This window comes from Tribolium madens, unplaced genomic scaffold (assembly GCF_015345945.1).
Source record: "Tribolium madens isolate multiple individuals breed KSU strain unplaced genomic scaffold, Tmad_KSU_1.1 Scaffold_7;HRSCAF=85;Tcas5.2_LG10, whole genome shotgun sequence".
Lineage (NCBI taxonomy): Eukaryota > Metazoa > Arthropoda > Insecta > Coleoptera > Tenebrionidae > Tribolium > Tribolium madens.
This window is the reverse complement of record NW_025401050.1, coordinates 4113309-4124115: the sequence shown is the minus strand read 5'-3', so window position 1 is coordinate 4124115 and position 10807 is coordinate 4113309. Positions and strand designations below refer to the sequence as shown.

Here is a 10807-nt window from a genome sequence, read left to right as displayed (position 1 = left end):
CTTTTTTCAACAAAATTTTGCGAAATAATTGCAAATTTTGTGGTTTCTTGGCTTACTTTTGCCTTATTTTTTCTGAAAAAAACAGTTTAAAAATAAAATCAAATGAAACAAACAAATTAACGTCAAAATCAATTCTTTTTGTGATCTTTAAGCGATTTTGGACAAGATTTTGGCAGCTTTTAATTCAAGTAAATCGAGCAAAACAAACCATAAAATAATATCAATTTCGATTTAAGTTTGTAATTTTTTAGCCTGTGTAAACAAAAATTTTCAAAAACATGCTTAAACAATTGAAAATGGCAAAAATTACTCCATATTTAGCCTATTTTGTTGAATTTTTGGTTGGTTTTTAACGAAATTATGCAAAATAATTGTGTTTCTTATTGGAAAATGTACGTACTAAATAAAGCATTAGAAAAAGGCAAAATTGCCATTTTTGACCTATTTGGTAAAACCTCCTAAAAAAAAACAAATATGTATTTATAACTATTTTTAATAGGTCAGGTTAGGTGGTTTTCCGATTGAAGAACATAGAAAATGCTCGAAAGGAGCAAAAATTTTTACGAGAAACATTAAAATATTAAAAATTGTACTCCATCCCATATTTTTCTAAATGCTGCAAATACAGTTAAAGATATAAGAAAAACGTAAAAAAGAAAGTTGCAGAAAATAGTCCTGAGACCATATCTCTATCTTCAACCGTTTAGGATTAAATTAATTTTCCGATACTTGAACACCGGTAAAAATAAAACGTAGTCGTCGCTTCAGCGTTTTTGGGGTCTAAAGCGTTGAGGATAGAGATATGGTCTCTCCGTTTTTTTAAAGAAAATTTGATTCTCTAAAACTTTCTTTCTTACATTTTTTTTGTATCTCCAACTGTATCGCAGCATTTTGAAAAATATGCAAATTGGTAAAAATTTGAAATTTTCTTAAACATTTTTGTGTTTGCGTTTTGTTCCCCGTTATCTAAAACAGCCATTTTTTATTTCATCGCTCTTAAAACTTAGGCGGGGTTTTCTATCCGTAGCTCCGACTTAGTGTCGATAAAACAGTTTCCTGTTTTTAAAAACAAATAAAAATTAAGTCTACTTACCAATTTTTCGTTTTCACGTAGCTGGAGATGATATCGATGGAAAATCCGAACGATTTGAAAAAGCAGCTGGTGGTGGAGTTCGAAGGAGAGCAAGGAATCGACGAGGGCGGCGTCTCAAAAGAGTTTTTTCAATTAGTAATCGAAGAAATTTTCAATCCTGACTATGCAATGTTTACAAGTCAGAGTGAGACAAGCACAGTTTGGTTCAATCCTACAAGTTTCGAAAGTGACGCTCAATTCACATTAATCGGAATAGTGTTAGGACTTGCCATTTATAATAATGTTATCTTGGCCGTGAATTTCCCTATGGTACTTTACAGGAAACTGTTAGGTAAAAGGGGGTCATTTGAAGACTTACAAGACTGGAATCTTGTGAGTGCGCAGTTTTGGTGTGTTTTCTGACTAATCAGTTCTTTGTAGACTTTATATAATAGTTTAAAACAATTGTTGGAATATAATGAGCCTGATGTGGAAGAGGTTTTTATGCAGACGTTCCGAATTAGCTACCAAGATGTGTTCGGTTCTATTATAAACTACGACTTAAAAGATCGCGGCGACGAAGTCAGTGTCACACAAGAAAATAAATACGTAATTATGGAAATTAAAATTTTTGATGGTGTTTGATTTTGGGACATTTTCAGGAATTTGTAGATTTGTACGCCGACTTCTTACTAAATAAATCAGTAGAAAAACAGTTCCGTGCCTTTTACAAAGGGTTCCAAATGGTCGTAGACGAGTCCCCCCTGGAATTACTATTCCGTCCGGAAGAAATCGAAATATTGATTTGCGGAAGCAAGGTAATAATTTTTCGTCGCACATTGGACCAATAAATCACTTTCTTGTATAGAATTTCGATTTTGACGAGCTCGAGAGTTCGACCGAGTACGATGGGGGTTACACCAGCGAAAGCCAAATTATCAAAGACTTCTGGTCAATAGTTCACGCTCTCTCCTTCGAAGACAAAAGAAAGCTACTCCAGTTCACCACAGGGTCGGATCGAGTACCGATTGGGGGTTTGAGTCGACTCAAATTGGTAATTGCAAGGAATGGTCCCGACTCGGATCGATTACCGACGGCACATACTTGTTTTAATGTTTTATTATTGCCGGAATATTCGTCGAAAGAGAAACTTAAAGATAGATTGATCAAAGCCATAAGTTATTCGAAAGGCTTTGGCATGTTGTAAATTGATTTTTGCTTGTGAATACTTTCTTTTCGAAATAGAAAATACGATTTCAGTTGTTTACTAACAAAAGTTGTATTTTGTTTGAGTAACTTAATATAATTATTTAAAAAATAATCGCAAAAGCTCCTTATTGAATGACTTTTATTCTAAACAGTACACTGTCGGTAATACAGGTCACTAGAATTAGTCATCTCTTATTTACTTGTAACACAAGTTGTTGAATTCGCACACTGACCGCTTGTCTTATCAAACGCCTGGCCACTAGGACACGTGACTACTTCATAGTCCCACCACCACATGACTGGAAGGCAGTGATAGTATTGGTCACATCTGGACGCAGGAAAATTAGCAGTTTGGTTGCAAATAGGGGCTGTAACTATATCTTTTGTTTTATTGATTATACTTGGAGCATTTGTGCTAACCTGGGGGTGGGGTGGTAGGTGGCGCTGTTGTCGGCGGTGGTGTTGTAGGTGGGGTTGTTGTCGTCGGCGGTGTTGTAGGTGGCGCTGTTGTCGTTTCGCTCGGCACACACCTATTTTACTATGTAATCAAATTGTAAAAATATTAACTTACGGAAAAGCGGCAGTACTATCACATGTTTGACCTGCTGGACAATTCGTTCTATCCCCAACTAACAAAAATTTGCCATCTATATTAGTACAAAATTGATATGCGGTAGGTGTCACACAAATGAGCCCAGTAGGTGGACACGTAAGTTGTCCATTTACGACCAAGAGGTGTAAAGCCGCCTTAAAAAATATATTTTCTTCTGATTTTTTTCAATTTTTTCGCCTCACCAATAGTATCACACGCATTTTTTTATCACAAATGGGAATAATTAATCATTCTTTTGTGCAAAACAACGTGACAAGATAAAAAAAGCAAACACAAATAACAAAACTTTTATTTAAATCTATTTACAACATAATTATAATTTATGACATTGTTAAACTAGAACAAATTTCTGCAAATAGGACACGAACTTACATTGCTTGTACTGAACCACTTGTACTGAAAACAAATTCGAATCAATTTCGTTTTTGAGTCTCAAAAATGTAACTTACAAGACACGCCGAGTGAAATTTCTTTCTACAAGTCTGACAAGACAGTTTCGGTAATTGGTAGGTCCCTGGATGCAAGACAGCAAAACAAATGTAACACTCCTCAACTCCATCGAATTTCTTATCAAGATTGCTGTTCCACAGTGAGAGGCCATCCCAAATTCGGCCGTTTTGGTGCACTAGGTATTTTTTCAATTGCATGAGCCACTGTTTGTGCAAAGGCCCACCGATTTGTCTGTTGCACCTCACATCAGGGTCACCCAAGGGGTAATTTTGAGGTAAAGTTATCACTAGCTCCATCTGGGCCTCGTCGACGGTATAAATCGCAATCACTTCACGAACAGAAGGCACAATTTTAACCTAAAATTAAAGATTCACCACTAAATAACACATATTCGAATCTTAAACCGTCATATTCTTGAAGTTGTTTTCATGTTGGGTTATATCGAGCAATTCCTGGCTACACAATTGTGGTGAAACGTAAAAAGCTGTCACCTTTTCGACTATTTGAGTCACTTTTGTTTCAGTTTGTGACCACCACTGACGCACCAAAGCCGGTAGTTGGGCCAAACAGAATGAATAAATCCAACACACAACGTGTTCGAGTTGTTCGCTAGTACAAGGTTCTAAAAATTGATGGTTACAGAAAAAATCAAGTGTGTGACTCTCGCACCTTTAAAACTAAGACTCGGATTTTGGGAGAAAAGCTTACTAAAAGCTTTAGCTTTGCCCTCGCTATAGTGCAAAATTTCAGTCGGCATTAACTTAAATAAGTTATTCAAAAGCGATTTGAAATAATCATCATTTCTAAAAAAAAAAAACAACTACAATTTATTATCATCAAGTTGAGAAAGCAAACCTGAACCAATCAGCGTATTGGTACCTCAACTCAGGTGTTGATTTTTCACACATATTAAGTAAAACCCCCCACAGCAGTAAATAAGCATAAACGTAAGTGTAGGAATCTGTAAATGGAGTAACTTGGCAGCTGTCCTCGCCCAACCTACACAAAAAATTACAAACAGAAATTAAAAGTCTGTGACTTACTTAAAACTTGCAAGAACGCCATCTACAATAGTATGTGTTTGAAGTAAAATTTCTTTGAATTGCCCTATCGTAAATCCTTTGGTATTGGGTGTAGTACTACTATCCGACTGTAAATCAATTTCGATAAGTCCAGGTACTAGAATTAGCAACATTTTGTAGCCCCAAAGTTGTAAAATTGACACCGAGTTTGTAAGTAGAGCTGCGCATCGTTTGAGAATTTTTGACCAACTCGGTAACGTATTTTCTTTACTGAAAATCAACTTATAAACGAAATTATGGGTAACTTTGCCGAATTGTTGTAAGAAGGGGTGGTAATCCAGTGGACACGACGCTTTTGAAGCGAATTGTTCTGAAATTAGCAACATCGGTAATACAGTTACCTATTTCCGGAACTGCTTACCGGACAAATACAGCCATAATTGTACCAAATCTAGGTGAATGTTTGGTAAGAACAGTTCCTCCCACTCGTCCACAAATCCACTCTTGACGTTATTCCTTTTTAATTCGGTGATTTTTTCATTGAGAACGATGAAAAATTCCGAAACTGTAGCCATGAACGCTTGATTTTGCTCATTGTCGTAACCACTGCGAAGTTTGTAACAATTCGAAGCCCAGGAAGCTAAAGAAATGACACCGAAATCCCAATGTTGCCGACTCAAATTCTCGAATTTCACTTCAATCAGTTTAGTGAATAAGCGAATTACTTCTATTACAGTTTCAGAGTCGCCACAAGTCCTCTCTTTGCTGTAAAACACAATTCAGACACAGTCGGTAATACAGATCACTTACTTTTCAAAGAGAAACTTGGGGATGTCCCGATTTCGTAATTTCTTGATTTTTTCAAAAACTTCAGCTATTTGGACATCGATTTCGTCACAATGGGCTAGACTTCGGAGGATTATGACGTCACTGAGTACTGATGATGTGAAATTGATATGGTCGAAATCCAGATGTGGGCCGTAGAGTTGAGCCAAATGGAGTTGGCTTAAGTCACTTGAGGTTTGTTTGAAGTAAAATTTGAAGGTTTCTTGAGGTGGCTTGTCGAAGATTTCTTGATGGTACAAATAAACGACTTTAGACCAAAGACCCGAATTTGAGTCTAGTTGCGTTACAAATAACTCGACGATTTCGTCACAAACTTGCAATTTCTCCAGAGTTTGTGTGGTTTTCTCTTTGATAAAGTCGTAAAACTGTGTTAAGTTTTTGTAATATTTCGTCTAAAACAATACTGTTAGAAAATTAAAAACTAAATTGAGGATTTTTTACAATTTTGTAGTTTACAAGAAACGACTGACACATGGCGAGATCATACAGGACGTCCATAATTATTTTTTTATGGTCATCAATTACATAAATTATGTCTTTTGTGGCCGTTACATTTTCTTCGTCATCGCTTTGATTATCTTCCAACGGTGATGACAAAAGTGATATTTTGATAAAACTCCAGACAAAATATTTGCAAATTTCTTCCTCGCTCACTTCGGAAGTATCTTTCTTGTAGCTCTCAGGCCTACTTAAACTCCCAGTTAAATATTCAGCTTGGAGGCACAAATCCTCGATTTTATTTTTCCAAGTTGGTACAAATGATCGTTCAAAAAACAAACGGAACACTTCAGTCACCATAAACGGTTGACCGTTCTGCACCGCCTTGATAAAACTAACTATAGTTTCTATTAAACAATTCGTATTTCTGTCTGTTGGAAATTTCCCCAAGAAATTTTCTTCGACCAAATTGGCAAATTTTCCGATTAAATCCCGTAATTCGTCTTTGGGTAAATTTTTCGAAAAGGTGGTTATGACATCTTGCCACGCTGTGTTGACCTCCCATTCCGTATCATCACTTAGAAACTCCAAATCTGTGTGGTCGTTACAAGAAAACTGGAAAAGGGCCAATAGCAACTCTTCCCCGCATTTCAAAAGACTATTTTCGGTGTAGATAATGCCGGTAATGTAGGACGCTAGATGGACGCAAGAATCAATCGCGAACTCAAAACTTCGAGGTTCAAGAAGTGGAGCTTTGATTTTCTCAATTATTTGATTTAAAGTATTTTTATCGATTAGTAATTCTCCATCCTCATTTTCGGCCAATGCCAACTTGAATAAAGTCTTCAAATGTGGCGGACAATCAATTTTTAAGTTACAATCAGCGACTGACACCAAAAAGTGTCCAATTTCCGGCCGTTTTATCCAATTTTGGACACTCCGGTCTTGGTTGTAAGGGTGCGAAAACGCATTTTTGACACACCAAGCCAATTGACGATCGGACAGTTGCAAAAAAGACGCCAAAATGACATTTTTCTCATCATCGGTGACATAACTCAAGAGAATGAAAGCCAAGTCGACTAGAGTCTCACAAGACAATTCATCCGACTTCAACCACGCAAACAATTTATCATAAACAGACATCAAATTGTCCAACTCATTCAGTTTTTTGCTCAAACCAATGAGAAATTCTCGACTTTCGAACATACGAACCAGAGAGTAAACATTCGGGATCAAAATTTTCGATTTTTTGCCCTCAATTTGTGCAACATAGGAATTAAGTAGCGTATAAACCAATGAAGTCAAATTTTCTTTGTAGGAAGCATCGATTTGGGTGGCGCCCTCTAAGTGCGACTCACTTCGCGCCTCTGCTTCAAACTTCACTTTCAGTTGTTCTTTCGGCTTGGCAATTGTCTTCAAATGTTGCAAGAATACAACCGGTCTGTCGATCAAATCCTCATTTTCCTCCTCAAATTTTGATAAGGATTCAATAACATTGCTCCAGAATAGACCCAAATATTCTGGATAATTCGCCAAATTTTTATTCCTGTTCCAGTACTGCACCAGAAGAGCGACTTGGTGGAACACAGTGCGATAACAGACTTGTTCCGCCCTCAAACTCCACTCAATTAAAGGCAACAAATGGGATTTTATGAGTTTCACGCAAAGATCGAAATTATCTTGATTAATTAATATCACGTATTGTAAACATTCAACTAGAGCTGCGACCACAGCCGCTGATTCGGATCGACTACTTATCACACTTTTTCGTTTCAATCTAAATCAAAATTAATATAATTTAAGACAAAATTGAGTGAAACGTCTCACCCGCATCTTAAATTTTCGAAAAAACTGTCATAAAATTGGTCCACACGTACAGATGGGGGCAACTTATGCAAAAGTGACAGTAAATTAGGGTAGATAACAGTCGCATTGCCTTGTCCCCCTTCCCTTAGTACTTTTTTCAGTCTTGATAAATAACTTTTTTCAACATTGATAGGCTTCCACCATTCCTGGAAAAAATGTTTTTAAATGGAGAGTGTTTCAAAACACGCACCCCCGAGAAAAATTCCAAGTAAGATAAGATATCAGGAACATGGAAAAGATATTTAAAAAATTCTACCTGTCAAAAAATTTTGACATTTGTTTTTTGACAATTGACTTTTTTTTGTTTTCATGGCATCTTACCTTAATGACACTTTTCTCTGTGGCTCGAGTTCTGAAACACCTTGTATGTGTAACAAAAAGATGGAAACAAAGAGTAACCTGAGTTTACTCAGGTCAAAACAAAGCGAATTAAACCAACTTACCTCTATACAAAGTTGCACCGTTTTTTGTTTAAATTAATAATTAATTACATTATTGTTAACTAACATAAACATACATAAAGACACTAAAACAAATTTTTATACCTATAATACAACTTTAAAAACAATATTAATACACTGGCGGACACGGAATTTTGAACATCAAACTTATGTCCGTTCAAAAAATGTCAGTGTAAGCCCCGCTTTATTGTCAAAATGATTGACGTTTGAAATTAAAATTTCATAGTTTTAGTTGAATTTTAGTCTTGGCGTTGATTTTCCAAAACAATAAACAATATGTGTTTTTATACATATAAGTTCAATAAATTATTTTGATGTGTTGTCATTTTTTCTCTAGCTTTTAGGATAAAAATTACAAAAATCGGAAGTGAGGTTAATTGCCTAAGGCCCGAATGACAAATCGTCCAAAATTCCGTGTCAGCCAGTGTAAATGACCAAAGTCCTAAATTTTGGCACATTTACTTAAATTATTTTTTTCAATCTAAAACCAAAGTCGATACAATTTTTTTAAGATACGAAAATTGTTTAAAAATAATGTACCTTTCGGATAAAAAAGAATTATGCTACTTCAATTACATTACAGGATGTTCAAAAAATCCCCCACTTCCTTGAAAGGGAATAATTGGGTAGTCCCCCAGAATATTGAAGAAATGTTTAAAAAAATCTATCTGTACCAAAAATTTTGACATTTACTTTTTTGACATTTGACATTTTTTTAAGTCTATTGATGATCTTGTATATGTTTTTTTATAATTATTTACTAAAGGTAAAAAAATTTTGTCAATAAAAGCTTCAAATAATATTAAACAGAATTACAATTTAGGATACAGCTTCCTTGTTTCCTCTTCTAATAGCCTGTAACAAAAAAACTTTGAAAATTATTTTTCCAACAGAAATAAATGGAGTCAAAGTGCAAAATTTAAACTCTTACAACTTCGAAATTTTTATAGATAGAATTTTTTTAAATTTTTTTCAGTACTTTGGGGGATTACCCAATTACTCCCTTTCAAGGAAGTGCGAGATTTTTTGAAACCCTGTATAACAAAAATATGGTTTAAAATGTGTCAAGTTGTTAATAAGTACTTTACAATAATAAAAATAAAATGAAACATGTGGTTTTGATATTAAATAGCCTGTAACTAATTTTATAAAAACCGATTAATCCATTACAAAGTTATTAAAGAAAAACGAAAATAATTTTTAAACTTATATACATCGAAGTAGTCGTTGAGGTGGCAACCATGCGAAAAATCAAATAATCCTGACCTCAATCTTCCCTAAAAATTATTTTTTCTACATAAATGTATACCCCAGGTAACAAAAAATAATTAACAAAAATTAACAAGTTGATTAACATAGGGTAGCAAACTTAAAGATTTTTATCAATATTGATGCGATTAAATTTGTTCTGGATGACAATAATGAGACTTTTTGTGAATCTGCCTTTAAATTAAAGATGGATTTAGACTTCTACAACCTACTTGATATAGAGGTAAGTTGGGTTAAATCGCTTTATTTTGACCTGGGGAATCTCAGGTTACTCTTCGTTCCCATCTTTTCGTTACACCCTGTATAAAATTGAACAAACATACTTGTCCTAAATCCATAATAAGCAACGAGGCATCCCATACAAAACCCACAACAGCAGGTTCGCTCTCATCTAAGTTGTTGAAAACAACCGGAACAACATTTTTATGTTCCTCTTCTAGCAAAAATGGGGCCTTTTGATACAAAATTGAAACGACTTTGAACCAAGTAGCCCGAATTTGGGCCGTTTTGTGTGCTGCCAACTTAAGAAACCTTGAATTACTTATAATTTGCTTGTTGAGTTCTGTGCTTTTCTCAATCTGCTCCTGAGTTAGAGTGTTTAAATACAAAGAGTAGCCTTGAAGACTCGAAATTATAATCCTCTCAAATTTCGCTTCAGCATCCTCATTTGTGCCATGTTTTGGATTGGTTTCAATTTTCGAAGTTAAATTATCATAAATGTAAGTCAAGATTTCTTTTTGGCAAAATATGACACAATCTTGGACTTTATTTTGTGGAAATGCAGCCTAAAATTTTCCTTTAAAAATATGACCCAAAACCGTGAAATAATTACGCTAAAGGCCTTAGTTGCGGCCGAAGCTGCAGGTGGGTAATTATCATATTGCGACGTAAACCAGGGTCCTATCAATTGTTTCAAAAACGGGGCTATCATTTTCTTATCTTTCAAAATAATCTGGTGGTGGGCATTATGAACCGCCTCTCTAACCCTATGATCCGTATCCGTGGCCAAAATACTATACAACGTGGCCCAAAACGCCAAAATCGTCTTAACAGCTTCTGTCTCAGAGCTGGCGATAAGGTCGCAAAATTCCTGCAAAGCCTAAACTACTCAATTAAAAATATTACAATTAAATATTACTGTTTACGTCACCTTTAATTTAGTCGTGCAATCCTTTTTGTTCATTTTCTTGAAAACGATCTGAAAAGCTGGCGACACCGAGGAGTCAAATTCCTCCGTTTTCAACAAAGACAGGGTTGGGGGCACAAACCGAATTTCCTTGACTGCGGCAAACTGAGGGGCTTGCGAGGAGGACGCGAGCAATTCGGCGCTGCGACCACTGCTGGAAGGCTTTAGGAAGTGTCATTTGAGTGGGGGCTGTTGGGGCTGCTTACCCTGGCATTGTTTTTGATTCTTTGGGCTTGTTTGTGTTTGCCACCCATTCTAACCGTCGAAAGCGTTCACTTGGCAAAATATTGTTGATTTAAACACTAATAATAAAAATCGTATGCTGACAATGCTGCGACATAACCTCAACTGTCATTTCGTTTATTTCATTGTATT

The 10807-nt window shown here is 35.6% G+C and overlaps 3 protein-coding genes across 3 annotated transcripts in view; 1 reads left to right on the top strand and 2 right to left on the bottom strand.

Annotated features, from left to right (window-relative positions):
* LOC123010307 (ubiquitin-protein ligase E3A) overlaps nucleotides 1-2393 on the top strand; it is a 6320-nt gene extending 3927 nt beyond the window's left edge. Inside the window, exons 7-10 of the mRNA XM_044407084.1 lie at nucleotides 1115-1465; nucleotides 1514-1681; nucleotides 1735-1890; nucleotides 1941-2393. Of these exons, the coding sequence (XP_044263019.1) occupies nucleotides 1115-1465; nucleotides 1514-1681; nucleotides 1735-1890; nucleotides 1941-2279 (1014 nt within the window). The 3' untranslated portion in view covers nucleotides 2280-2393. The remainder of the gene's footprint in view (nucleotides 1-1114; nucleotides 1466-1513; nucleotides 1682-1734; nucleotides 1891-1940) is intronic.
* LOC123010308 (salivary glue protein Sgs-3-like) lies at nucleotides 2391-3151 on the bottom strand. Its single transcript, XM_044407085.1, has 4 exons — nucleotides 3077-3151; nucleotides 2853-3028; nucleotides 2702-2811; nucleotides 2391-2655 (listed from the first exon to the last, which is right to left on the bottom strand). Exons 1-4 carry the CDS (start codon nucleotides 3092-3094, stop codon nucleotides 2474-2476), a joined length of 486 nt encoding a protein of 161 aa, XP_044263020.1. The 5' UTR covers nucleotides 3095-3151; the 3' UTR covers nucleotides 2391-2473.
* A 14-nt stretch (nucleotides 3152-3165) lies between these two features.
* LOC123010299 (E3 ubiquitin-protein ligase listerin) lies at nucleotides 3166-10800 on the bottom strand. Its single transcript, XM_044407071.1, has 14 exons — nucleotides 10639-10800; nucleotides 10397-10594; nucleotides 10079-10345; nucleotides 9570-10031; nucleotides 7478-7662; nucleotides 5654-7427; nucleotides 5177-5604; nucleotides 4788-5131; nucleotides 4388-4736; nucleotides 4200-4343; nucleotides 4014-4147; nucleotides 3749-3966; nucleotides 3344-3700; nucleotides 3166-3290 (listed from the first exon to the last, which is right to left on the bottom strand). Exons 1-14 carry the CDS (start codon nucleotides 10684-10686, stop codon nucleotides 3231-3233), a joined length of 4968 nt encoding a protein of 1655 aa, XP_044263006.1. The 5' UTR covers nucleotides 10687-10800; the 3' UTR covers nucleotides 3166-3230.
* Nucleotides 10801-10807: the final 7 nt, after the last annotated feature.